Source organism: Anolis sagrei, chromosome 2, assembly GCF_037176765.1.
Source record: "Anolis sagrei isolate rAnoSag1 chromosome 2, rAnoSag1.mat, whole genome shotgun sequence".
Taxonomy (NCBI): domain Eukaryota; kingdom Metazoa; phylum Chordata; class Lepidosauria; order Squamata; family Dactyloidae; genus Anolis; species Anolis sagrei.
Genome location: NC_090022.1, coordinates 280,013,448 through 280,040,583, shown reverse-complemented (window position 1 = coordinate 280,040,583; position 27,136 = coordinate 280,013,448). Strand labels below are relative to the sequence as shown.

Genomic DNA, 27,136 nt, shown 5'->3' with positions numbered 1-27,136 from the left:
CGTCTTCTGATTTCCTGGCCACAGTCTGCGTCTGCAGTAATCTTTGCACCGAGAAATACAAGGTTTGTCACGGCCTCCACACTTTCTCCCTCTATTTCCCAGTTGTCAATCATTCTTGTTGCCATTATCTTGGGGTTTTTTTATGTTTAGCTGCAACCCAGCTTTTGCGCTTTCTTCCTTGATTAGAAGGCTCCTCAGCTCCTCCTCGCTTTTGGCCATCAAAGTGGTGTCATCTGCATATCTAAGGTTGTTAATGTTTCTTCCAGCAATTTTCACCCCAGCTTTTTTTATATAGAAGATTATAATATTGTATTATAATATTAATATATATATATATAATTATAATATTGTATTATTATATTGTATTACATTATAATATTGAATGTGTATATTCAATATATTATATTATATTGTTAGCACAGTGCAGGAAACAAGGTAGAACTGTCTTCCTGGCCCCCCTCTCTTCACTCTGGTCCCAGGGCAGTAGTTGGTGCTGGAGGGAGGGGCTCCCGACTGATGACACAACTGATAAGTGAAGACCTGGCTGTTCGAACAAGCATTTGATTAAACAGTGTTATTAAACATAGGAATACGGAATAATGGATGATGAGACTGGATTCTGATTTTACTGTTGAGGTACTAATAATTGTTATACGGATGTTTAACGATTTATGTTACAATTGTTTTTAATTGCCTTATACTTGTCTCATGATGTTTTGTATTGACGTTGTTCATCGCTTTGAGTCGCCCGAGGGCTGAGAAAAGCGGTATATAAATAAAGTAAATAAATAAATAAATAAACATGGGGGGGGGGTGTTGTGATGTGCTTTCTCTGGTCCATAGATGAGGAGTTTCTATGGATCTGGAGGTCAGCTAACTATCCTTTGACCTTCCTGGGAGCTGCACTCATTGCCAAAAATACATGAAAAATTGTGAAGATGGAAGCAGTCAGAAGTCTTGTGGAAGAATGTTCTTCCACATTTGCTGGAGTTGTTGCTGTTGTTGTTCATTCGTTCAGTCGTCTCCGACTCTTTGTGACCTCATGGACCAGCCCACGCCAGAGCTCCCTGTCAGCCGTCACCACCCCCAGCTCCTTCAAGATCAGTCCAGTCACTTCAAGGATGCCATCCATCCATCTTGCCCTTGGTCGGCCCCTCTTCCTTTTGCCTTCCACTTTCCCCAGCATAATTGTCTTCTCTAGGCTTTGCTGTCTCCTCATGATATGGCCAAAGTACTTCAACTTTGTCTCTAGTATCCTTCCCTCCAATGAGCAGTCGGGCTTTATTTCCTGGAGGATGGACTGGTTGGATCTTCTCGCAGTCCAAGGCACTCTCAGAACTTTCCTCCAACACCACAGTTCAAAAGCATTGATCTTCCTTCGCTCAGCCTTCCCTAAGGTCCAGCTCTCACATCTGTAGGTGACTATGGGGAATACCATTGCTTTAACTATGCGGATCTTTGTTGCCAGTCTGATGTCTCTACTCTTTACTATTTTATCAAGATTGGATATTGCTCTCCTCCCAAGAAGTAAGCGTCTTCTGATTTCCTGGCCGCAGTCTGCATCTGCAGTCATCTTTGCACTTAGAAATACAAAGTCTGTCTCTGCCTCCACGTTTTCTCCATTTCCCAGTTGTCAATCATTCTTGTTGCCATGATCTTGGTTTTTTTTATGTTTAGCTGCAACCCGGCTTTTGCGCTTTCTTCTTTCACCTTGATTAGAAGGCTCCTCAGCTCCTCCTCGCTTTCGGCCATCAGAGTGGTATCATCTGCACAGGCATGTAGCCGGCTCCAGCCCCCCCCCCCCCCAAATTCTCATGGTGGTTCACGAAAAGGCCTTACTGGTGCATTATTTAAACTGTTATGTTTATTCATATCATGATCTGATCACCATACTCAATATATCCCATATGCATGGGAGTATTGGGGTAATGATACAAAAGGTTTGCTAGGCTAGACCGTCTTTCACTCAGACTCACCCCCCCCCCCGAAACTCAGGCCCCCCTCAAAATCCCTCCTGAAAAAAACTCAGCCCCCCCCCCAATCGAAATCCTGGCTATGGGCCTGCATCTGCATATCTGAGGTTGTTAATGTTTCTTCCAGCAACTTTCACTCCAGCCTTGCATTCGTCAAGCCCCGCACATCGCATGATGTGTTCTGCATACAAGTTGAATAGGTTGGGTGAGAGGATACAACCCTGCCGTATGCCTTATATAGATTATAATATCGTATTATTATATTATATTACATTATAATAAAATTATTATATTGTATTGTTATTATATTGTATTACATTATAATATATGAATATTCAATATATTATATTATTAGCACAGTGCAGGAGACAAGGTGGAACTGTCTTCCTGACGCCCTCTCTTCACTCTGGTCCCAGAGCAGCAAGTTGGTGCTGCGGAGAGGGGCTCCCAACTGATGACACAACTGATAAACATGGGGGGGGGGGGTGTTGTGATGTGCTTCCTCTGGTCCAGGGGTCCACAAACTTTTTAAGCAGAGGGCCAGGTCACAGTCCCTTAAACTGTTGGGAGGGCCGGATTATAATTTGAAAAATAAAACATGAATTCCTGTGCATACTGCACATATCTTATTTGTAGTGTAATAAACACTTAAAAACAATACAATAATTAAAATGAGGAACAATGTTAACAAATATAAACTTAGTATTTCAATGGGAAGTATGGGCCTGCTTTTGGCTGATGAGATAGGATTGTTGTTGTTGTTATGTGCTTTCAAGTCATTTCAGACTTAGGTTGACCCTGAGCAAGGGCCGGGTAAATGACCTTGGAGGGCCGCATCCGGCCCCCGGGCCTTAGTTTGAGGACCCCTGCTCTGGTCCATAGATGAGGAGTTTCTATGGATCTGGAGGTCAGCTAACTATCCTTTGACCTTCCTGGGAGCTGCACTCATTGCCAAAAACACTTGAAAAATTGTGAAGATGGAAGCAGCCAGAAGTCTTCCACATTAGCTGGAGTTAGGATCACCAAAAAGTGGAAGAACTATGAATAAATGTTGTTTTTTTTTTTTGGCCATCAAAGTGGTATCATCTGCATATCTAAGGTAGTTAATGTTTCTTCCAGCAACTTTTAACTCCAGCCTTGGATTCGTCCAGCCCAATGGAGAAGAAGGCTGGGGCATGCAGTTCCAACTTGGGCCCTCCCTCCAAGTGTTTTGGACTTCAACTCCCACAATTCCTAACAGCCCGTAGGCTGTTAGGAATTGTGGGAGTTGAAGTCCAAAACACCTGGAGGGAGGGCCCAAGTTGGAACGTTGGGATTCTGATAGTCCCCGCCCCTTAGAACGCACGCCTTCTCCAATTGGTCCTCCTATTGGTCCTCCCATTGGTCCGCCCAGGGACTGACGTAGTTTCCGGCCTGCTTCCTTTCTCTTCTCGCCGGCTGCCCTGGACATGCGGATGTGTGTGAGGAGACTCCGCTTGGCTCCCTTTTGCTCCTAGCATGAAGTGCCACTACGAAGTGCTGGGCGTGAAGCGAGACGCCTCCGACGAAGACCTCAAGCGCTCCTACAGGAAATTGGCCCTGCGGTGGCACCCTGGTAGGTACTAAGTCTTGGCCTGTCTACACTGTCCAATTAACGCGGTTTGGCACCGCTTGGGGCTGCCCTCGCAGTCAAGGAGGCCAAAGCCTTCTCTGCCAAGGAGTGTGAACTCCAAACCATAGCATTCCATAGCTTTGAGCTAATTGCAGTTAAAGAGGTATCAAAGTGGGTTAATTCTACAGTGTAGATGCACCCTGAGGAGCTTTTTTCTTTCTTCCCAGTTTAGAAGGGAATCAAAAATCAAGAGAGAGAGAAAAAGCAAAGGAATAATAATAATAATGCAGGCTTGGGCCCTCCGGGTGTTTTGGACTTCAACTCCCACAATTCCTAACAGCCGGTAGGCTGTTAGGAATTGTGGGAGTTGAGGTCCAAAACACCCAGAGGGCCCAAGCCTGCTTTGTAGAAGAGAGAATGTTTCAATCACCTGTATTCCAGAAGGAATACTGACATACTTAAGGAATGAATCACTAGATTGAGGTCATAATAGCTGTCACTGGGAGCAAAGGAGGCAGTTTGGTTAGCTTTGTGCCATCCTTACTCTTACGTCGAAGCCGATCCCATTGTTTCCATTAGAGTTCAGTCCCGGATAATTGAGTACATCATGCTGTCCATAAAAGGTAATCCCTCTCCTATATACTTTCCTGCCATTCACCACCCTTTTGTGTGTTGATGCTCTTTTCAATGTCCATTATCACCACTTCTTGTTTGTGTTTGTACCATTATTATTTGTCCTGCAGTAGAAATAATTTACAGTATTTATATTCCGCCCATCTCGCCCCGCAGGGGACTCAGGGCGGATTACAATGTACACATATATGGCAAACATTCAATGCCAAAGACACACAACTGATATAGCAGTGGTTCTCAACCTTCCTAATGCCGTGACCCCTTAATACAGTCCCTCATGTTGTGGTCACCACCAACCATAATATTGTTTTCGTTGCTGGTTCATAATAGTCATTTTACTACTGTGATAAATCATAATGTAAATATCAGATATGCAAGATGTATTTTCATTCATTGGACCAAACTGGGAACAAATGCCCAATGCAACTACATGTAAATGCTAGTGGGGTTGGGGGAGGATTGATTTTGTAATTTGGGAGTTGTAGTTGCTGGGTTTTATAGTTCACCTATAATCAAAGAGCATTCTGAACTTCACCAGGGATGGAATTGAACCTAATTTGCCACACAGAACTCCCATGACCAACAGAAAACACTGGAAGGGTTTGGTGGGTATTGACCTTGAGTTTGGGAGTTGTAGTTCACCTACATCCAGAGAGCACTGTGGACTCATGCAATGGTGGATCTGGACCAAACTTGGCACAAATACTCAATATGGACAAATGTGAACACTGGTGAAGCTTGGGGGAAATAGACCTTGACTTTTCGGAGTTGTAGTTGCTTGGATTTATAGTTCATTACAGTCAAAGAACATTCTGAACTCCACCGATAGAATTGGCTCAAACTTCCCAGATGGAATCCCCATTACCATCAGAAAATACTGTGTTTTCCGATGGTCTTTGGTGACCCCTCTGACACCCCTTCGCGACCCCCAGGTTGAGAAACACTGCCTTAGAGGGTTTTCCTCTGCCGCAAGGGTTTTGAATCCATGAAGCAGGGAGGCATACAAAAGGAAGCAAGAGTATTGGTTCTTCTTTTCTTTTCCTCCTTTCCTCCTTCTTTTCTTTCTCCCATCCATCCATCCTCTGGGACTCAAGGCAGCCTACAGCGTTAAAACAAAGCAGATACAATTCTCTATTCTTCGGATATGTTGTTGTTATTAATTGCTGTCAAGTTGGCCTGATCTGTTTCTATTGTTTTGAATCATAGAACCCAGGACACCTTGTTGTGGGCAGTCGTGCTCAGCTCTTGCAGACACAGAGATGTCTCTTCATAAATTGAGCCTGTTTACTTGTAATACAAGGAGCCCTTGTTAAACCCTTGTGGTAACAGGACTGCTGACAGCAAGGTCGGCAGTTCAAATCTTGGGAGTGGGTTGAGCACCCATCTGTCAGCTCCATCTTCTCATGCGGGGACATGAGAGAAACCTCCCATAGTATGGTAAAACATCCGGACATTCTCTGGTCAACGTTATTCTGGACAGCCAATTCTCTAACAACAGAAGCGACTTGCAGTTTCTCAAGCTGCTTATGACATGAAAAAAAACCCTTGTAATACAGTCTATGTTTTCATATACCTTCTGCCTTACCATGCATTACCATAGTTTCTAACTAAGACATGCAAAAGTTAAAATGTATAAATAGAATGTAAAACTACAATCAGCCCTCCCTATTTGCAGGTTTAACTTTTGCAGACTTGACTATTCACTGATTTAAATACTCTCACCCAGACAAGGAAGAATAGGGCTTAGTCTTTAATTAAATACAGTTAAGAATCTCCGATGTCTCATTCGGTTGAAATATGCTGGGCTTCAGTGCACAATATAGGAAGAAAATTGTTTGTCAGTTGTATAGCCAGAATGTTATTATATGGTGTGTGATGATCTGAAGTTAATTCTGTGTTAGAAAAGCTTTTGTGGGGAGAATTAAATTACATTCTGCGATTGTGTCCTTGCAGACAAGAATCTAGAAAATGCGGAGGAAGCGGCAGAGCAGTTCAAGCTGATCCAGGCTGCGTATGATGTGCTGAGTGATCCTCAGGAAAGAGCCTGGTAAGTCTTGCATTATTTGTAAGGAAGCTGTGGTTAGATAAACCTCCTGCTTTGTGTGTATTTAAAGCCAAACTCCAGTGGAAGAGTCATGCTTAGAGATGTGCAATGGTTATTGTGTTGGATTAGGATTTGGGAATTCAATTTCTGGAGTTAACTGAGCCACAAAACTCCGTGAGTAATTCCCCTTTATCCTAATCTGTCTCCCAAGGCTGTTAGAAGGCAATTACCATAGTGGTTTACAGATTGGGACAGGCATCCTCAAATGGTGACCCTCCCTCTTTTGGCCTCCAGCTCCCAGAAGTCCTGACTATTAAGCAAGCTGGCTAGGGCTTCCGGGAGTTGGAGGGCAAACAACTGGAGGATTGCGGTTTTGAAGATGCCTGGTTTAGGATATACTGGTTGAGCATCCCTTATCTGGAATTCCAAAATCCAACATATTGCAGAATTGTCCACATGGATGACCACAATAGAGACAGCTTTGCTTTTCTGGTGGTTCAGTGTACAGCATCTTTGTTTAATACACAAAAGTATTCGAAATATTGTATAACTATACCTTAATGCTATGACTAGAAAGTGTATATGAAGCCTAAGTGAATTTTCATCTCCAAGATACTTCATTAAATATGTGCAAATATTTAAAAATCTAAATTACTTCTGGTTTGTGCAATTAAATCCTTCTTCATCCCGGTTCCCCTTCATGACAATCTTTCATTGCCTATCTCCCAGTGTTTTTAAAATATTTTAAGTTTTTATTCTTGAAGTGGTCCTGCCCTGTGGAATTTTTTGTGTTTGATGTTAGATTTTATATTGCTGTGCTGTTTATTATATTTGTTTTGCACTTTATGTTGTGTCTATTGTGTTGATGGGCGTGGCCTCATGTAAGCCGCCCCGAGTCCCCCTGGGGGAGAGGGAGCGGGGTATAAATAAACTTTATTAATAATAATAATAATAATAATAATATTCAAAGCATTTCCAGTAAGAGATGTAGAAAATAATTGCAGGCCTGTATGGAACTGTACTTTCTGCCCTAAAGCAAAATTCTGGCCCAAATACTGTAGTGTAGATCAGTTGCAGCAATGGAGTTAAGTGTAGGCTTAACCATCCAACTATTAATGGTTGGTGGCAATGAAAAACAATGGTTGTTACTAAGACTTAGAAAAAAAATATTGGTAGCTGCACACTTTTCTTATCCTGTGACTCTCCTTCTCCATTCATTATGGTCTGGAAATTATTTCGCCTTATTGTGATGGGCTTGGAATCAAAAGAAGTATATCTTTCATTCTGCAGAAAAAATTCAGGGTCTCAAGACTTGATTTTTTATTATTTTTCCTCCTTAGGTATGACAATCACCGGGAAGCTCTGTTGAAAGGAGGGGTGGATGGAGAGTATCAAGATGACAGTTTGGATTTGCTGCGCTACTTCACTGCTACATGTTACTCTGGTTTTGGAGATGATGAGAAGGTAACTCAAAGAAGAGCTTTGTCGCTTACTCCCTTGTGTTGTGCTTGTGTGTTAGCAAGGTGAGGGCCTTATCCCCTGCCAAATAAGCTAAGTCCAAATAAACTAAGATCCAGAAATAAAGCTTTGCTTTGGGATGAGTAAAATTGACCTCAGTAAAAATATACAATTTGAGCATCCCCTATCCAGGATTCCGAAGTCTAAATAAATTCCATGGGTTTGCCTGAGAAAGATAAGTTTGCTTTCTTATGGTTCAGCGTGCACACATGGTGTGTGCAAATTACCTTCAAACTATGTGTGTTTTTCTGAAACATAAATTAATTTTGCATTTTGATCTGATCCTTGTTGCCCAAATATCTCATTATGTAGGCATATGCAAATATAGACACTCCAAAGTCTTGGGGGGGGGGGGGGGGGGGGCGGTCAAAAACATTTTTGTTCCCAAATATTTTAGGACAAGGTATGTTCCATCTGTAATATAACAACAACATCTTAGAACAAGATTGGGAAATCTGTGGTCTTCCTCATCTTTCAGCAGGATGTCCATGGGCTCTCCTCCCATTTATAAGTGGTTGATTAGAAGCATCCTGTGATTTGTCAAAAGCTTGAGAGCACTAGTATCTCTTTTGGGGACCACTTCACACTGCTGATAAAGTAGAATTTTCCTTTTTTTATTTTTCATTTTCATGTTATCTCTTTCAGGGGTTCTACACAATCTATCGGAATGTCTTTGAAATGATTGCAAAGGAAGAAAAGGAGTCCATGTTGGAGGAAGATGGAGAAGAGTTTCCAAATTTTGGAGACTCCCAGAGTGATTATGACACAGTAAGTAAACTAGAAGATTAGCAGTTTACTGTATATACTCGAGTATAAGCTGAGTTTTTCAGCCCTTTTTTGGGCTGAAAAAGCCCCCTCAAGTGAAAGTTATTTTACCCTGTTTTAATTTTTATTACATTTATTATTCTACTGTATTATTTTTATTACATTTATTATGTTACTTTATTATTATTACATTTATTATTTTGCACTATTATTGTTATTACATTTCCATTATTTTACTCTATTATTATTATATTTATTATTTTACTCTCTTTATTATTGGAAGGATCTGCAAGCATATTTACATTAAAGAAGGTTAGAATAATGGTTTAATCAGAGTTAAATAATAAAGAAGGTTAGAATAATGGTTTAATCAGACAGTCTTATCTTAAATTACAGTTTTATGCAAATATTCAAAAACATTTAATATTCGATTGAGGGAGCTACAGATTCCTAAAGAAACCATATTGATCAAATCCATGAATAATGAAATCCACAAAAGTTAAATCTGCAAACGTGAAAGGCTGGTTGTATGTAGAACAGCCACTCGTATCTAAGTACAGTTTCATTTTCCCATGGACTACTATTTCTTTCCCCTAAATGTTGACGTTCCTTTCCATGCTCTTGTTTTCCTCTTCCAATTAGGTCGTCCACTGTTTCTACGGTTACTGGCAGAGTTTCTGCACTCAGAAGAAGTTTGCCTGGAAAGAAGAGTATGATACTCGGCAGGCATCAAACCGCTGGGAGAAACGAGCCATGGAAAAGGAGAACAAGAAGACCCGAGACAAAGCTAGAAAGGAGCGGAACGAGCTGGTCCGTGAGCTGGTGGCCTTTATCCGGAAAAGAGACAAGCGGGTGCAGGCCCACCGGAAGCTTCTAGAGGAACAAAATGCCGAGAAAGCGAAGAAAGCAGAGGAACTCCGGAGGCAGCAGAAGCTTAAACAAGCCAGGTATGAAAAAATAATTAATCTGAGCTTGTTTCTGCCACTTGAAAATTACTATGATTGTTTGATTATACTCCTCTTCGTCTTCACTAATAACTGCATTCCTGCATATTATTGCATGTGCGTGGTTGCTGCCGTTAAAGGATGGCCCAAATGGTAGCCAGACTTGGTGAGGAGTGCCTTAGGGACCTTGGTATGTTTAGCTTGGAGAAAAGAAGGCTGAGAGGGGACAATGATAGCCGTGTTTAAATATTTGAAATGATATCATAAGGAAAAGGGAGCAGACTTGTTTTCTGCAGCTCTAGAGACTAGGGGCCCTTCTACACAGTCCTATATCCCAGAATATCAAGGCAGAAAATCCCACAATATCTGCTTTGAACTGGGTTATCTGAGTCCATGCTCTGGCACAAATTATAGCTAAGGAACAAGAGCATGGGATGAAAGTGCAATGCTGTGTCATCATTTGAGGACCATTGGAGCTAGACATTCTCAAAGGCTTGTATAAACATCCAAGTCTTCAAATCCCTCTGGAAGGAGGACAGTGTGAGGGCCTGTGTCATCTCCCTGGGGAGGCCATTCCAAATCTGAGGGGGCCACCACCGAGAAGGCCCTTTCCCACTTCCCCACCAACTGTACTTGTGACGATAATGGGACCAAGAGGAAGGCCTCCTCAGAGATCTTAACACTTGTGCAGGTATGTGGGGGGGGGGGGGGTGCAGTCACGAAGATAGGCAGGGCCTGAACCATTTAGGGCTTTATAGGTAATGTGTAACATGCACAGATATCTATAACAACAAACACAAATAACTGCAGATTGCAAATCACAATTTCTATATTACAGGAAATTCTTCATCAAATGTAACGTGAGAACAGTAACACAACTTATTAGTAACTAGCCATCCCCTGCCACGCGTTGCTGTGGCCCACATGGGGGTTCTGTGTGAGAGGTTTGGCCCAGTTCTATCATTGGTGGGGTTCAGAATGCTCTGTGATTCTAGGTGAACTATAAATCCTAGCAACTACAACTCCCAAATGTCAAAATTCTATTTCCCCCAAACTCCACCAGTGTTCACATTTGGGCATAGTGAATATTCTTGTAGAGTTTGGTCCAGATCCATAATTGTTTGAGTCCACAGTGATCTCTGGATGTAGGTGAACTACAACTCCAAAAGCAAAGGACACTGCCCCCCAAACCCTTTCATTGTTTTCTGTTGGTCATGGGAGAAATGTGTGCCAAGTTTGGTTCAATTCAATCGTTGGTGGGGTTCAGAATGTTCTTTGATTGTAGGTGAACTATAAATCCCAGCAACTACAACTCCCAAATGACAAAATCACATTTTTTTGAGTGAAGAACATACATTGGGTTGTTAGGTGTCTTGTGTCCAAATTTGGTGTCAATTCTTCCAATAGTTTTTGAGTTCTGTTAATCCCACAAATGAACATTGCATTTTTATTTATATAGATTATTTATAACTGAAAGGTTGCTTGTCAATATTCTGTAAACATAATGAAACTTTAGCTTCCAAAATGACAATTTCTATATTCCAGGAGATTCTTCATTAGTTCATGACGTCAGGAATAGTAACTCAATTATTGTTAAATGAAAGGTTGCTTGTCAGTATTTTTAAAATACATTGAAATTTCAGCTTCCAAAATAACAATGTCTATGTATTGTCGAAGGCTTTCATGGCCGGAATCACTCAGTTCTTGTGGGTTTTTTCGGGCTATATGGCCATGTTCTAGAGGCATTTCTCCTGACGTTTCGCCTGCATCTATGGCAAGCATCCTCAGAGGTAGAGGTCTGTTGGAATTAGGACAATGGGTTTATATATCTGTGGAATGGCTGGGGTGGGGCAAGGAGCTCTTCCCTGCTGCAGTTAGGTGTGAATGTTTAGCTAATCACCTTCATTAGCATTTGAAGGCCTGCCTGAACCTGGGAAAATCTGTTGCTGGGAGATGTTAATCTGTGCCTGGTTTCTTCCTCTCTGTTGTTTAGCTGTTATAATTTTAGAGTTCTTTAATACTGGTAGCCAGATTTTGTTCATTTTCATGGTCTCTTCCTTTCTGTTGAAATTGTCCACATGCTTGTGGGTTTCAATGGCTTCTCTGTGTAGTCTGACATGGTGGTTGTTTGTGTGGTCCAGCATTTCTGTGTTCTCAAATAATATGCTGTGTCCAGGCTGGTTCATCAGGTGCTCTGCTATGGCTGACTTCTCTGGTTGAAGTAGTCTGCAGTGCCTTTCATGTTCCTTGATGCGTGTCTGGGCGCTGCGTTTGGTGGTCCCTATGTAGACTTGTCCACAGCTGCATGGTATACGGTAGACTCCTGCAGAGGTGAGAGGATCCCTCTTGTCCTTTGCTGAACGTAGCATTTGTTGGATTTTCTTGGTGGGTTTGTAGATTGTTTGTATGTTGTGTTTCCTCATCAGCTTCCCTATGCGGTCAGTGGTTCCCTTGATGTATGGCAGGAACACTTTTCCTCTGGGTGGATCTTCATCTTGACTCTTGTGGCTTGTTCTTGGTCTTGCAGCTCTTCTGATGTCTGAGGTGGAGTATCCATTGGCCTGGAGAGCCCAGTTGAGGTGGTTCAGTTCATCTTGGAGGAGGTGGGGTTCGCAGATTCTTTTTGCACGGTCTGCCAAGGCTTTGATGGTGCTTCTTTTTTGACTTGGGTGATGGTTGGAGTTTTTATGTAGATATCTATCTGTGTGTGTGGGTTTTCTGTAGACGGTGTGACCCAATTGTTGATCTGGTTTGCGGATGACTAGGACATCTAGAAAAGGCAGTCTTCCTTCATTTTCTTTTTCCATGGTGAACTGGATGTTTGGGTGGATGCTGTTAAGATGGTCCAGGAACCTGTTGAGTTCTTCATCTCCATGGCTCCAAATGGTGAAGGTGTCATCCACATATCTGAACCATATCGTGGGCTTTTTGGTTGCTGTCTCCAGGGCTTGTTCTTCAAAGTGTTCCATGTAGAAGTTAGCTATGACTGGGCTGAGAGGGCTCCCCATAGCTACTCCATCTTTCTGTTCGTAGAATTCATTGTCCCACTGAAAGTAACTGGTGGTGAGGCAATGGTGAAACAGAGCCGTGATGTCTTCTGGGAACCTCTGGTTGATGAGTGCCATGGTGTCTGCTACCGGGACCATGGTAAATAGAGATACCACATCGAAGCTGATCAGTTTGTCACTACACACTACATCAAGGACTCAGCCCACTTCATAGAAAAAATCAGCAATCTCAAGCTAAATACAAACGACAAACTGATCAGCTTCGATGTGGTATCTCTATTTACCATGGTCCCGGTAGCAGACACCATGGCACTCATCAACCAGAGGTTCCCAGAAGACATCACAGCTCTGTTTCACCATTGCCTCACCACCAGTTACTTTCAGTGGGACAATGAATTCTACGAACAGAAAGATGGAGTAGCTATGGGGAGCCCTCTCAGCCCAGTCATAGCTAACTTCTACATGGAACACTTTGAAGAACAAGCCCTGGAGACAGCAACCAAAAAGCCCACGATATGGTTCAGATATGTGGATGACACCTTCACCATTTGGAGCCATGGAGATGAAGAACTCAACAGGTTCCTGGACCATCTTAACAGCATCCACCCAAACATCCAGTTCACCATGGAAAAAGAAAATGAAGGAAGACTGCCTTTTCTAGATGTCCTAGTCATCCGCAAACCAGATCAACAATTGGGTCACACCGTCTACAGAAAACCCACACACACAGATAGATATCTACATAAAAACTCCAACCATCACCCAAGTCAAAAAAGAAGCACCATCAAAGCCTTGGCAGACCGTGCAAAAAGAATCTGCGAACCCCACCTCCTCCAAGATGAACTGAACCACCTCAACTGGGCTCTCCAGGCCAATGGATACTCCACCTCAGACATCAGAAGAGCTGCAAGACCAAGAACAAGCCACAAGAGTCAAGATGAAGATCCACCCAGAGGAAAAGTGTTCCTGCCATACATCAAGGGAACCACTGACCGCATAGGGAAGCTGATGAGGAAACACAACATACAAACAATCTACAAACCCACCAAGAAAATCCAACAAATGCTACGTTCAGCAAAGGACAAGAGGGATCCTCTCACCTCTGCAGGAGTCTACCGTATACCATGCAGCTGTGGACAAGTCTACATAGGGACCACCAAACGCAGCGCCCAGACACGCATCAAGGAACATGAAAGGCACTGCAGACTACTTCAACCAGAGAAGTCAGCCATAGCAGAGCACCTGATGAACCAGCCTGGACACAGCATATTATTTGAGAACACAGAAATGCTGGACCACACAAACAACCACCATGTCAGACTACACAGAGAAGCCATTGAAACCCACAAGCATGTGGACAATTTCAACAGAAAGGAAGAGACCATGAAAATGAACAAAATCTGGCTACCAGTATTAAAGAACTCTAAAATTATAACAGCTAAACAACAGAGAGGAAGAAACCAGGCACAGATTAACACCTCCCAGCAACAGATTTTCCCAGGTTCAGGCAGGCCTTCAAATGCTAATGAAGGTGATTAGCTAAACATTCACACCTAACTGCAGCAGGGAAGAGCTCCTTGCCCCACCCCAGCCATTCCACAGATATATAAACCCATTGTCCTAATTCCAACAGACCTCTACCTCTGAGGATGCTTGCCATAGATGCAGGCGAAACGTCAGGAGAAATGCCTCTAGAACATGGCCATATAGCCCGAAAAAACCCACAAGAACTAACAATGTCTATGTTGCAGAAGATTCTTCATCAATATATAACGACAGGAGCAGTAACACAACAAGGTCTCCCAGGTTGTTTCCCTTGTTTCGTAATATCTTCTTCGGGTGTTATTCTTATCTATGATTCTTGAATGCAATTCTAGTTAGTAGCTATGGCTCTGTTGTGAATGCCTGTTTTTATCTATAGCCTTTGGATCCAATTCCTGTGAATAGCTTAGGCTGTGTAGTGTGAGGAGTTCTGTAACAAGCCTTGGGCTCGTTACAGAACTCCTCTCACTACAGAGCCTAAGCTATTCACAGGAATTAGATATAAAAATATTGACAAGCAACCTTTCATTTAACAATAATTGAGTTACTATTCCTGACGTCATGAACGAATGAAGAATCTCCTGGATTCTTCATTATATATAGAATATAGAAGTTGTCATTTGGGAAGCTAAAGTTTCATTATGTTTACAGAATATTGACAAGCAACCTTTCAGTTATAATATATATATATATATATATATATATATATATATATATATATAAATGTTCTGTGCGTAATGAGTACCATAAAAACAAAAGAACCAATGAACGAAATCACACCAAATTTGGCAACAAAACATCTCACAACACAAGGAGTGACCATCACTCAAAAAAATATGATTTTGTCATTTGGGAGTTGTAGTTGCTGGGATTTATAGTTCATCTATAAGCAAAGAGCATTCTGAACCCCACCAATGATGGATTTGAACCAAACTTGGCACACAGTTCTCCCATGACCAACAGAAAATACTGGAAGGATTTGGTGGGCAGTGTCCTTTGGTTTTGAAGTTGTAGTTCACCTACATCCAGAGAGCACTGTGGACTCAATGATGGATCTGGACCAAACTCTGCACAAATACTCAGTCTGCCCAAATGTGAACACTGGTGAAGTTTGGGAAAATAGAATCTCGACATTTGGGAGTTGTAGTTGCCGGGATTTATAGTTCACCTACAATCACAGAGCATTCTGAACCCCACCGACGATAGAATTAGGCCAAACCTCCCACACAGAACCCCCATGACCACCAGAGTGGGCCACAGCAACACGTGGCAGGGGACAGCTAGTTACTAATAAGTTCTTACGTTACATGTGATGAAGAATTTCCTTTATATGTAATGACCTGCACTTTGAATTGGGACCGGAAACTTATCGGCAGCCTGTGGAGCTGCTATTAAAGGGGCATTGTGTGCACCCTATAGTCAGCTCCAGTAGTTTCAGATAAAGGATGCTCAGGATGAACTATTGTGTTGTAAACACAAAAGTCTGCAAGTAAGTTTGTAAAAACAATAGGAGACGGTGAAGAAAATGATAAAACTGTTCTTGTTCTGTGCCACTTTGGACTATTTCCTCTAGGATGAAGATAAGGAAATGAACCAAATTGTGATGGAAAGGCAAAAATTAAGCTAGAACTCTTCTTCCTTACATCAGAGTTTCTATTTGAAAGGATATAAGTTCATATGAAGCTCATTAATTTGCTCACCTGTAATCTGCAGCTGTAGAATAAGAATGAAATGGAAGGTCATCTTTGATAGGCAAACTATTTGATAGTTTCACAAAAAAATCAGCTTTCTCACTTGTTTTGCCTTCTTTTTAAAGACTGGCTGAGGAGTATAAAGAACAGAGCTGGATTCGCATGTCGGACCTGGAGCGTGAGTTGCAGCAGATGGAAGCACAGTATCAAAAGGAGTTTGGTGATGGGTCCAGCGACGAAGATGAAAAGGAGGAACAAGAGTGCAAAGAAAAGCAGGATGGTAAGGGGGAACGTGCAGTGTTGCTCACATGGGAGGAGTGTACGTTCTCTTTCCACATTATGTTCAATTCTCAATTGAGTGCTAAGACCCTGATCCTACAAATGAGTGAATTCATTTATTTGGAAAAAAAACCCTGTACCCTAAGTAACCAATAGTTCTCAAGATAGTTTGACATTTTTATGGTTTGGTAAGGTGCTAGTATTCTTTGGCAGAGAAAGCTAAAGAATTTGTAGAACTACAACTTCCAAGATCCCATAGCACAGACTCATGGCAATTAAACCACATTAATTCTCCTGTGTGACTGCATCCCATGAACCCATAATTTAAAATAAGCCCCATCAGCATTGTGTAATGTGAGTCAAGTAAACAAGGGAGATCAAAATTTGTGTGTCAGCTACACCCCTATCTTGTGAAGCCAGACTTGGCCATGGTAGTCCACACTCTTGTTAGATCCCATATAGACTACTGCGCTTTACATGGGGTTGCTCTTGAAGACTGTTCAGAAGCTTCAATTAGTCCAACGGGCAGAAGCTAGGTTGCTCAGTGGAGTGGCATACAGAGAGAAAACATCCCTCCTGTTTTGCCATCTCCACTGGCTGCCTGTCCGCTACTGAGCACAATTCAAGGTGCTGGCTTTAGCCTATAAAGCCCTAAATGCTTCCAGCCCAGCTTACTTGTTCAAACGTATCTCCACCTATGAACCACCTCAGACTTTAAGATCGTCTGGGGAGGCCCTGGTCCCGCCTTCTTCACAAGTGCAACTGGTGGGACGAGGGACAGGGCCTTCTCAGTAGTGGCCCCTTGGCTATGGAACCCCCTCCCCAGTGACATTACACCATCCCCCTCCCTCCTAACCTTCAGAAAGAAAGTAAAAACTTGTCTTTGGGATCAGGCTTTCAGCTGTTAGTGCAGTGCAATAACAGATTTGGAATATGTGCAATGACTCCAGAACGTCTTTGGACTACGATTATGAATTGTATGGTTTACATTGAATGTGATGTTTTTAAACATTTTAAATGCTTAATGTGTTTTAATTTCAATTTTAATTTAATTTTTTCTTTTCTTTTTTATTAATTATTTGGCACAGTCTTATATATAATCAGAAAATATGCATTCAGAAATAATGAAACATGTCTAATTTAATTTTAATGTTACTGGAATTGTATGTGTTTTAAGGCATTAAATAATTGCCTATATGTAAGCCTCCTTGAGTCCCCTTCGGGGTAGAGAAAGGCGGAGTATAAATAGGGTAAATAAATAAATAAATAAATGTTTTAATATAATACTGGCTTCTTCATTTACGAAATCTTTTTCTCCACAGATAAATTAAGTGAAGAAGGCGATGATGCCAGTTTCTATGATGATCTGTATTGCCCTGCTTGTGATAAATCCTTTAAGACAGATAAAGCGTAAGTATTTTTCTCCTTGGCTCCCAAAGAAAATGACTGTTTTGCTCCCCATCTTGTGCACCATGACCTCTTGATTTCTAAAGGGCTTCTTCATAGAATCATAGAATCAAAGAGTTGGAAGAGACCTCATGGGCCATCCAGTCCAACCCACTTCCAAGAAGCAGGAATATTGCATTCAAATCACCCCTGACAGATGGCCATCCAGCCTCTGTTTAAAAGCTTCCAAAGAAGGAGCCTCCACCACACTCTGGGGCAGAGAGTTCCACTGCTGAACGGCTCTCACAGTCAGGAAGTTCTTCCTCATGTTCAGATGGAATCTCCTCTCTTGTAGTTTGAAGCCATTGTTCCGCGTCCTAGTCTCCAGGGAAGCAGAAAACAAGCTTACTCCCTCCTCCCTATGGCTTCCTCTCACATATTTATACATGGCTATCATATCCCCTCTCAGCCTTCTCTTCTTCAGGCTAAACATGCCCAGCTCCTTAAGCCGCTCCTCATAGGGCTTGTTCTCCAGACCTTTTATCATTTTAGTCACTCTCCCTAAGTGAACAGTCTATAAGGTATTGAGAGAACAATCACTTTCCCGTGGCAGCTTTCTCTAAGCATCAGCAGTTTGTGGCAAGCAAGACCTCTTTGCAAATCAGGACATCTGGAACTTATAGTCATTAGAAAATCACATTTAAAATCACATCCCTCTGCTGGATCCTTTCCTATCTTCCTCCAACGCAAACATAGACTAAAGGCCCCCCTCAACATTATCCCTATCCCCTATATTTTCCATCCCTTTCTTTAATTTTTTATAGCAATGTAAAAACCTAATAACATCTATAAAAAAATAAAAATAAAATCACATCTTTCTCAGTAACCGTAAGTAAACCTCATTAAAGAAGGCAGGGCTTTCTGTCTTTTATTTTGTATGTTCTCTGGGGGCACTAAATCAATTGATAAATGCAGTGTGCTAACTCAGAAATCTCAGTGTATCTATTGCTTTTACACTCACTTTTCATTAATTTCTGCCTGCCATTTTTCTACAGCATGAAGAACCACGAAAAGTCCAAGAAACACCGAGAAATGGTTGCTTTATTACGGCAGCAACTGGAGGAAGAAGATGAGGAGTTTTCTCCCAGTGCAGTTGATGAGAATGGGCTGGAGAGCAAAGAGGAAGAGGAGGCAGAAGAAGTGCCCAAACAAAAGTACGTATTACAATATGGAGGCAAAAAAATCTTGAAAAGTTGGTTTTCTTTTTACGCAATAGCTGCTAGAATCTTATCCAATGCATGGCCATTTGTAATTCAAAGAAAGGACAATAAATTTATATCAAAATTTTGGTGTGGAATCCAGTTCACTCTGCACCAGGATAAAATGGCAGACGGGTAACGTATACATTCTTCTATAGATCTCATGATAGACGCAGGGCAGATGAAAGTCTGTAATGAGGAGAGAGATGATTCCAGAACACTCTCCTGGGGACTGGATGATGCTGGTTTGTCCTCCGAGTTCCTTTTCCTCCATTCAGTAGTATACACATCATCAGTTCCCTGCACTTGTCTGAGATCAGTGATTGGAGATAAGAGCTGAGCACTTGTTAGACCAGATAGGGAACCTCTCCTGATGTGTATGACCATATCTCCTGTCTATAAACATATAGTGTACCTGTTGCTCCCCAAACACTTATCTGTGTGGTTATAAACTTCGTTCTATTCACATAGTTATTGCAGCCACGGTGAGACCTGTCAGAAATATTAAACATTAACTAGGTATTTTAAATTACAAAAATGTGAGTCAAGCATTGAAAGGGTTAAATGGATGCAACGACTCAGCAAAAGCTGCAGTTCAATATAAGCAGGTGTGTCTGTAGCTTAGTATGCGTCAGTGTTAGTTACCCTCAGTGTGAAGAGATCTCAGTCTGTGGGAATGCCTCAGTATTAGTTTGCCTCTAGGAGATAAACCTCAGTTAGAGAGGCTTCAGTGTGTGAGTAGGCCTCAGTGAGAGAAGCCCCAGGTTGAAGGCCTCGTGTGTAAAGCTCCAATGTGAAGGCTGCTGTGTGTGAAAAGCTACTGTGTCAAGTTCCTGTGTAAGTTCATTGTGAGAGGAAGCTCAGTGAGAGCGAATCTGTCTATCTGCATGAGAAAGAAGCCCAGCGTGGAAGCAAAGAAGGAAGTATAAAGAATTTTATTTGTGTTGTGGAAACCTTGTTCTTGTCAATAGTGCAACCGTATTATTTTGCTATCAAGAAAAACCTCCTAAAGAAGAGATAACATTGGTCTGTGTGTTTTTGTTCTTTTAATCACTTTTGACTACTGGTGGTGGGTCTCACTGCTGCCAATAAGTTACTGTGCTGTACATTTATGAGGAGGGTCTTCGGTTAATAAGCCCACTTGCCTAACAAAACCTACAAGTAATAAAGTGCAAATGCATATGCAATTAGCAAACCCAAGTTAACATCTAATGTAATTTAATGTTTTTTTTAAAATAAATACAGTAAGACCCCACGAAAACCATATTACTTGCCTAAAAGCCACTCTCAAGTAATTTGCTAGGTCCTCCAATGCAACTCTATGATATGTTGGGCCCACAGGTCGGATAATTTAACAATGTTTGGTTGTATCCACATTCCAGGTAATTGTGGTCCAGTCAGGCATTTATCCCCCACAGATACAGGGATCTTGCTATATATAGTTTAGAATGAGTAGCATCCACATATTAATTTCTTTTTTTTCTATTACAGACTTTCTAAGAAACAGAAAAAGAAACAGAAAACAGTGGTGGTAAGTTTTATGGCAAATAGAAACATCTGCATGGTTTTATGTTCCATACTCGTGTTTCTTAAACTGCAGGGTTTTCCCTCCCGAATGTGCCAGTGATCTGTTGGTTCCTCTTGTTCCTTTTCTCCTGAATAATTCTTCTGATGCCCCATGTATCCGCACTAACCCATAGATCACCACTTTGAGTAGCCCTGCTCTACAGCATTCACTGCACCTACTCTAGAATGATAGTTCTGTTTGAGTCCAATGTTGGGTGTCAGCTGTGTCCTAAATGCATGTCATTGTTACACGGCTATGGAGAAATCCTGTCGATATTAACCTTCTAGTTCTGGAAAAACTCCATAATTTACTTGAAGAACCAGCACCATCTGGTAACATTGAAATTGCCATCCTATGCCATGTACATTTTTCAAGTAGTCACAAATATCCTGAACTATGTAAAAACTTTGAGTCGCTGCATTGCACTCATTGTTCACTATGGGGCAGGCAAGGACAGGAAGAAATTAAAGATGGCCTATCAGAGTACATCTACACTGTAGCAGTAATGCATTTTGACATCACTTTAACTGCTGTGTCTCAATGCTATGTAACTCTGGGATTTGTAGTTTGGTGAGGCATCAGCACTCTTTGGCAGAGAAAGCTAAAGGCCTTGTAAAACTACAGCTCCCTGAAATCTATAGCATTGAACTATGGTAGCTGAATGGGTGTCAAACCGCATTCATTCATCAGATGGAGGGAAAGGATTCACACTTACTGGTCTCAGGATTTGGGAAAGCTTTCTTAACGAAAGTTTGCAGGTTTGAATCCGAGTAGCAGGGTGAGCTCCTGCTGTAAGCCCCAGCTTCTGCCAACCTATCAGTTCAAAAACATGCAAATGTGAGTAGATCAATAGGTACCACCCTGACAGGAAGATAACAGCATTCCATGCAACCATGCTGGCCACATGACAATGGAGGTGTCTATAGACAATGCCAGCTCTTTAGCTTAGAAATGGAGATAAGCACCAACCCCCAGAGTCGGACACGACTGGACTTAATGTCAGGGGAAAACCTTTACCTTTCTTTTTTGAACTACAACTTCCTGAGAATTGTGCTTTATGGGATGCTGAGAAATTGGTTAGGGACTCTAGCTTTCCAAAGTTAGATACAAAGTTAGGACTGGGCTGTGGCTTAGCTAGTTAGTTGCCAGCTGCATTTAATCACTACTGACCAAGAAGTCTTGAGTTCGAAGCCAGCCCAGGTTGGAGTAATCGCCCGACCATTAATAGTCTAGCTTGCTGTTGACCTATGCAGCCCTGGGGTGGGGTGAGAAGGGAGGAATATAAATACTCTAAATAAATAAATACAAATGACTGCTAAATCATTTTAATTCAGTAGTGCAGCTTTGCCTCTGGATCACTAGATGAGAATTTCTGGCACGCAAAGAATTGGATCTAGACTCAGGCATTTCAAGCGTAGGTCCATCAAGCTAAATGTGTCTTAAGTTGGTTGTGGCAAATGGAAGGCAGCTGATTTCAACAGGGCTACTCTGTCTTAAGACTGGATCCATCCTGAAATGGTCACTGCTTTTTTTGGCATGGTGCCTGATTAAGACTGCAAATTAGGCCAACTTCTGTTTGAGATTCCCTCTACTCATGCACCCTAACGATCTTATCCAGAATCCCAATGCATCAAAGCAGAGTACAAAGTACAGGAAGGTGCCAGAAGAGGTCTGGCACCTGTTTTTATATGGCAGTTGGACCCCATTTTATTTCATTTATTCATCTAAGTAAAATAGAGTGACATGCCTGCCTGTAGATTTTGCAAATAGATGTTAAGTGTGTATATTTGTCTTCCCAGTACTCATTGTTCCTGCAAATGCTTCCATCTTCGTTAGGTAGAGGAGGACCGTTCCAATGACGAAAGCACACAGGAGCAGTTTGATGAAGCAAATCAAGGCAATGGTGACGTAGAGCAGGCTGCAACTAAAGAAACAGAAGATGTCAGCAAAAGCCACAATCCCGAAGATGCAAGTCCTGGAGATACAGGAGAACCGCCAGTTGATCCCAAAACTGAGGTGACAAGGTAAAGAGCTAACTTTGTGGAGAGGTTGAAGTCAGGAACTGTTGGTGAAAATCAAATGCTGTGCATTGTACGTTCACTTAAGGTATTCTGTTGGTGACTTATACTGATGTAAGCACCTATGATGCTAATGTATCTTAAAGATACTTGTGGGAGGATGCATCCAGTTTACCTTGTTCACTGTCCAATAGCCTTGATGTCAGTTAAATTAAAGAGATAGGAGATGTGTATTAGTTTGAGCATTGGACTAGCACCCTTGAGGCCAGAGGGTACATCTACACTGTCTAATGCAGTTTTACACCACTTCGTTGTCATGGATCAGTACTGTGGAATCGTGTGAGCTGTAGTTTTACAAGGTCTTTCATAATAACAATAAATATAATAATATATTTATAAGGAGCCTCCGGTGGTGCAGTGAGTTAAACCGCTGAGCTGCTGAGCTTGTTGACCAAAAGGTCGCAAGTTGGAATCCAGGGAGCGGCGTGAGCTTCTGCTGTCAGCCCCAGCTTCTGCCAACCTAGCAGTTCGAAAACATGCAAATGTGAGTAGATCAATAGGTACTGCTTCTACGGGAAGGCGCTCCTTGCAGTCATGCTGGCCACATGACCTTGGAGGTGTCTATGGACAACGCCAGCTCTTCGGCTTAGAAATGGAGATGAGCACCAACCCCCAGAATCGGACACAACTGGACTTAATGTCAGGGGAAAACCTTTACCTTTACTTAGGCATTTGTCAATACATAACCTACTGCTTTACTCGGCCTTGGGGAGGTGCTGTTGTTCCATTTTTCCACACTGAGGAGCCTGTTGTCCATGGACGCCTTCCTGATCAAATTGCCAGCATATTTTCCGGGGCACCTTTTACTTCCCTGCCACAGTGGTACCCATTTATCTACTCACATTGCTGTTTTTGAACTGCTAGATAAGCCGAAGCTAGGGCTGACAGTGGGAGCTCACCTTGACCCATGGCTTGAACTGCTGACCTTTGGATTAACAAGATTTTCTGTAGCTGGTGGCTTAACTCACTGTGCTAACTGTGGCCCCTTTCATATTCTTTGCTAAAGACTGCTGAGACCTCGCTAAACTACACATCTCATGATTGCATTGCATTGAGCCATGACAATCAAAGTGGTGTCAAACTGAATTAATTTTAAAGTGCCTAGCATTTAAATCCTTGCTTGGCCATAGAAACCTGTTCTCACTTTGTGAGAAATACACATATTTCTCATATTTGTTCAATTGTTTGATCCCTTTTGAGCTGTTTGAAAAAGAATGAGAAACAAGGGCAGAGTTCTATGGGTCTTGCTTACATTTCCATCTGTGAAGCCAGGATTTGAAAGGATTTGCTGCTTTTGGCTGAATAGCATCCATTGTTCTGTTCAGTCCTGGAGGAAGACTAATGAATGAGAGTCCTTCTTTGTCCTTTCAGCAACCTTAAAGCTAAAGGGAAGAAAACAAAAGACACAAAGAAAACTTCCACAAGAAGTTCTTCAGAGCATCCTACAACGGTATGTAGAAAGGATTTGGATGGACACCTTTTTGACTAAACAGAATGTAATTATTTATTTATTTTATTTATTTACTGCGCTTATATACCGCAATTCTCAGCCCAGGGGGCGACTCATTGCGATTAATTAGCATCAATCATCGCAGTTTCTCATTGTTCTCCTTTAGAGATTTTAAAACTATTCCTCCTCTTAAAAAATGTTTTCATAGGATTTCTAGATCTCCTAGTTAGTTTTGTTTTGATTTTGTTTTTGTCATGTCATGAGCGACCTGACAAACTGCAGGTCGCTCATGACATGTTGCCCAGACACGTTGCCCAGAGGACGCTCAGATGATTTGATGTTTTATCATCCTTGAGGGAGGCTTCTCTCATATGCCTGCATGAGGAGCTGGAGCTGATAGAGGGAGCTCATCTGCCTCTCCCCGGATTCGAACCTGCGACCTGTCGGTCTTCAGTCCTGCAGGCACAGGGGTTTAACCCACCGCGCGATCGGGGGCTCGCTAGTTAGTTACATCTGCATAATCAACTATTTCTAGGAGCCCCCCCCCCCATGGCGCAGTGGGTTAAAGCGCTGAGCTTGTTGACTGAAAGGTCACAGGTTCAAACCCAGGGAGCGACGTGAGCTTCCGCTATTAGCCCCAGCTTCTGCCAACCTGGCAGTTCGAAAACATGCAAATGTGAGTAGATTAATAGGTACCGCTCCGGCAGGAAGGTAATGGTGCTCCATGCAGTCATGCTGGCCGCATGACCGTAGAGGTATCTACGGACAACGCCAGCTCTTCGGCTTAGAAATGGAGATGAGCACCACACCCCAGAGTCGGAGACAATTGGACTTAATCTTCGGGGGAAACCTTTACCTTGGCATTTGTCAATACATAGTCTACAGTTATGTGTTTGCAACTGCTACATATTTGTGAATCATATGCCAACTCTAATTCAGGGGCTGTGTATTATTATTATTATTATTAACTTTATTTGTACCCCGCTAGCATCTCCCGAAGGACTCGATGCGGCTTACACAGGCCGAAGCCTCAGAACACAATACAACAAAACATAACACGACAATAAAACAAAAGCAAATCAAAATAGTTAAGCAGAATAACAACACTAGTAACAATACATCTGGTAACATAACAATACATGTGTAGAGATCATGGAAGTCTGCTAAGCGCCACCCTGGGCTGGATGAGGTCGGTTCCCCTGTCAACTGAGAAGCAGCAGTCTCATATTCCCATTCAACCTTCATGTGAGCAGGATTTGTGAGAGGGAAACTTTTTCTACCTGTTGCAGCAGAGATCTCTCACAGGAGATAATGACAATGTCAGGCATTTGTTTCTCAGCCAACAGGATTTGAATGTAAATTCACCCTGTAGTAGTGTCATTACGGGGCAATGGTCATATAGGATTCTGGTGAATGCCTCCAAGCCTGGTGTCCTAGCCCACCTTAAGAGCCAGCTGCCAGATCAGGTGAAGAATTTAAACTTGTGATCAGGGCATCAGAAAGCAAGACAGTGACAAGGAATTGAGAAAGGCCCTACTTCAGATTGTCACAGACTTGCTGGTAGGGACCAAGATCCCCATCATCCTTTTGGGATCTTGATAAGTAGTTGAATAGGCCTCCTCCTTCCCTCATCTGATAGCTGGTTCTTAAGGTAAACTGAGTTGGGCGAGTGGGCTTCTTAACAAAAGACCCTTCTCATAAATATACAACAGAATAACTTATCAGTAGCAGTGTGATCCAGCACCAGTAGCCCAAAGAACAAACATTCACAGACCAATGTTATCTCTTCCATAAGAGGATTTTTCTTTGTAGTAAAATAATATAGTTGCACTATTTACAAGAACTAGGTTTCCATAACACAAATAAACAAATACACAGTAGCTTTACACACAGCAGCCTTCACACTGGGGCTTTCTCACACAATGCTTATTTCACACTGAGGTTTACCTCATACTCCTCAGGACAACACTTGCTTTGGCCCATTAATTCCAACAGCCTTCAGCCTACTAACTTTTTCAGTGCTTGACTTACATTTTTGTAATTAAAAATACCTCGTTAATTTTTAAAATTTCTGACAAACTGCACTAGCATTTACATAAGTTTACAATAAAGCTAGTCTTACCCAATGCCAACTCAGTTATGAATGTGTGACTCTAGGCTCCAAATTTATAACTGTGTTATGCAATATCAGTCACTGGATATTTCAACATGCAAGGACATCTTTGGTGTGATTCAGAGTAAGTATTTAGTGTTGTGGAGGCTGTTATGGCAAAACTTGTCTTTTGCACCACATGAACTGATGGGTACTTTTGACTCTACAGCAGCCTTTTCCCCATGATAATAACTCTTTCAGGAGTGAATTTCTCTTCCTAGAAGTAGATTTCTCTCACTTGCTGTTGTCTCACCCACATCTTAACTGTGTGTTGTTTGTAAGTCGGATGTTTGTAACTCAGGGACTGCCTATAGTAGGTTCTTCCATCAGATGTGACTCAATGGCATCTGTAGGCAGGGGGTTGGTCTCTACCAAAGAACCAGAAAATAGGATAAAAGACTATACTATTATCTCTTGTACTCTACTTGTGGGCTTTCTATATCTGTCTGCCTCTTCATTCAAACCAGGGATTGGGGGAAATTACTGCAAGTCCCAAAATCCACCAGCCAGTGGGGCCATTGACCAGGCTGTCAAAAATATTTTTCCAGCCTTTGGGATTAGCATTGATCTGTTCCAGAAAGCCAATTCTTATATTCTCAGTTGCATTTTTACCAGATATAGATACAGATCAATGTGCATATAAGTTGTATGAATGCTAATGGTTTATCTGTTTGTTGGCCTGTTTCTTCTTCCTTCCTGTTGCCAGCATGAAGCTTCCCTCCAGTGTGTCACCTGCCACTGTGAATTCCAGTCACGGAATAAACTCTTTGAACACTTAAAAACATCAGGCCACGCAAAAGCCATGCAAGAACCAGCTGTCCAAGTCGCCATGAGCAGCAGAAGCAAAAAAGAAAAGCGCAGAAACAGATAGGGCTTCTGGAAGGGATCAGAGGACAGCCAGTCCATTATAAGTATGGGTAACTCCAAAAGGCACTTTCCTTGCCCAAAAAGATGCAGACTTTTTTAATGAATGTACCTGGAATATGAATTCCAGAGTCCACCAAAATAGGCATTGTGGCATAATATTTAAACATACGACACTCAATACTAATTTATGTGTGTATCTTTTTAAAATTGGCCTATAATTGACTCTCGGTGAGTGTATTACAGGCACTTCACAGCATCTAAATGTTTTTACTTCTCTTCCTTCCTTCTCCCCCTAATAAAGCACAAGAACTTGTAAAGACACATATGTACAGGGAAAATAAATTATTTTTCTTTAAACTACTATAGGGTGTGCTGTTTGTCATTTAGTT

The 27,136-nt window shown here is 42.0% G+C and overlaps 1 protein-coding gene across 1 annotated transcript; it reads left to right on the top strand.

Annotated features, from left to right (window-relative positions):
• Positions 1-3,374: 3,374 nt before the first annotated feature.
• DNAJC21 (DnaJ heat shock protein family (Hsp40) member C21) lies at positions 3,375-27,108 on the top strand. The gene is made up of 12 exons (XM_060761380.2): positions 3,375-3,567; positions 6,151-6,244; positions 7,582-7,705; positions 8,405-8,527; positions 9,167-9,471; positions 15,835-15,989; positions 17,311-17,398; positions 18,430-18,588; positions 20,125-20,164; positions 22,037-22,224; positions 23,650-23,728; positions 26,587-27,108. Exons 1-12 carry the CDS (start codon positions 3,471-3,473, stop codon positions 26,749-26,751), a joined length of 1,617 nt encoding a protein of 538 aa, XP_060617363.2. The 5' UTR covers positions 3,375-3,470; the 3' UTR covers positions 26,752-27,108.
• The last annotated feature ends 28 nt before the right edge of the window (positions 27,109-27,136 follow it).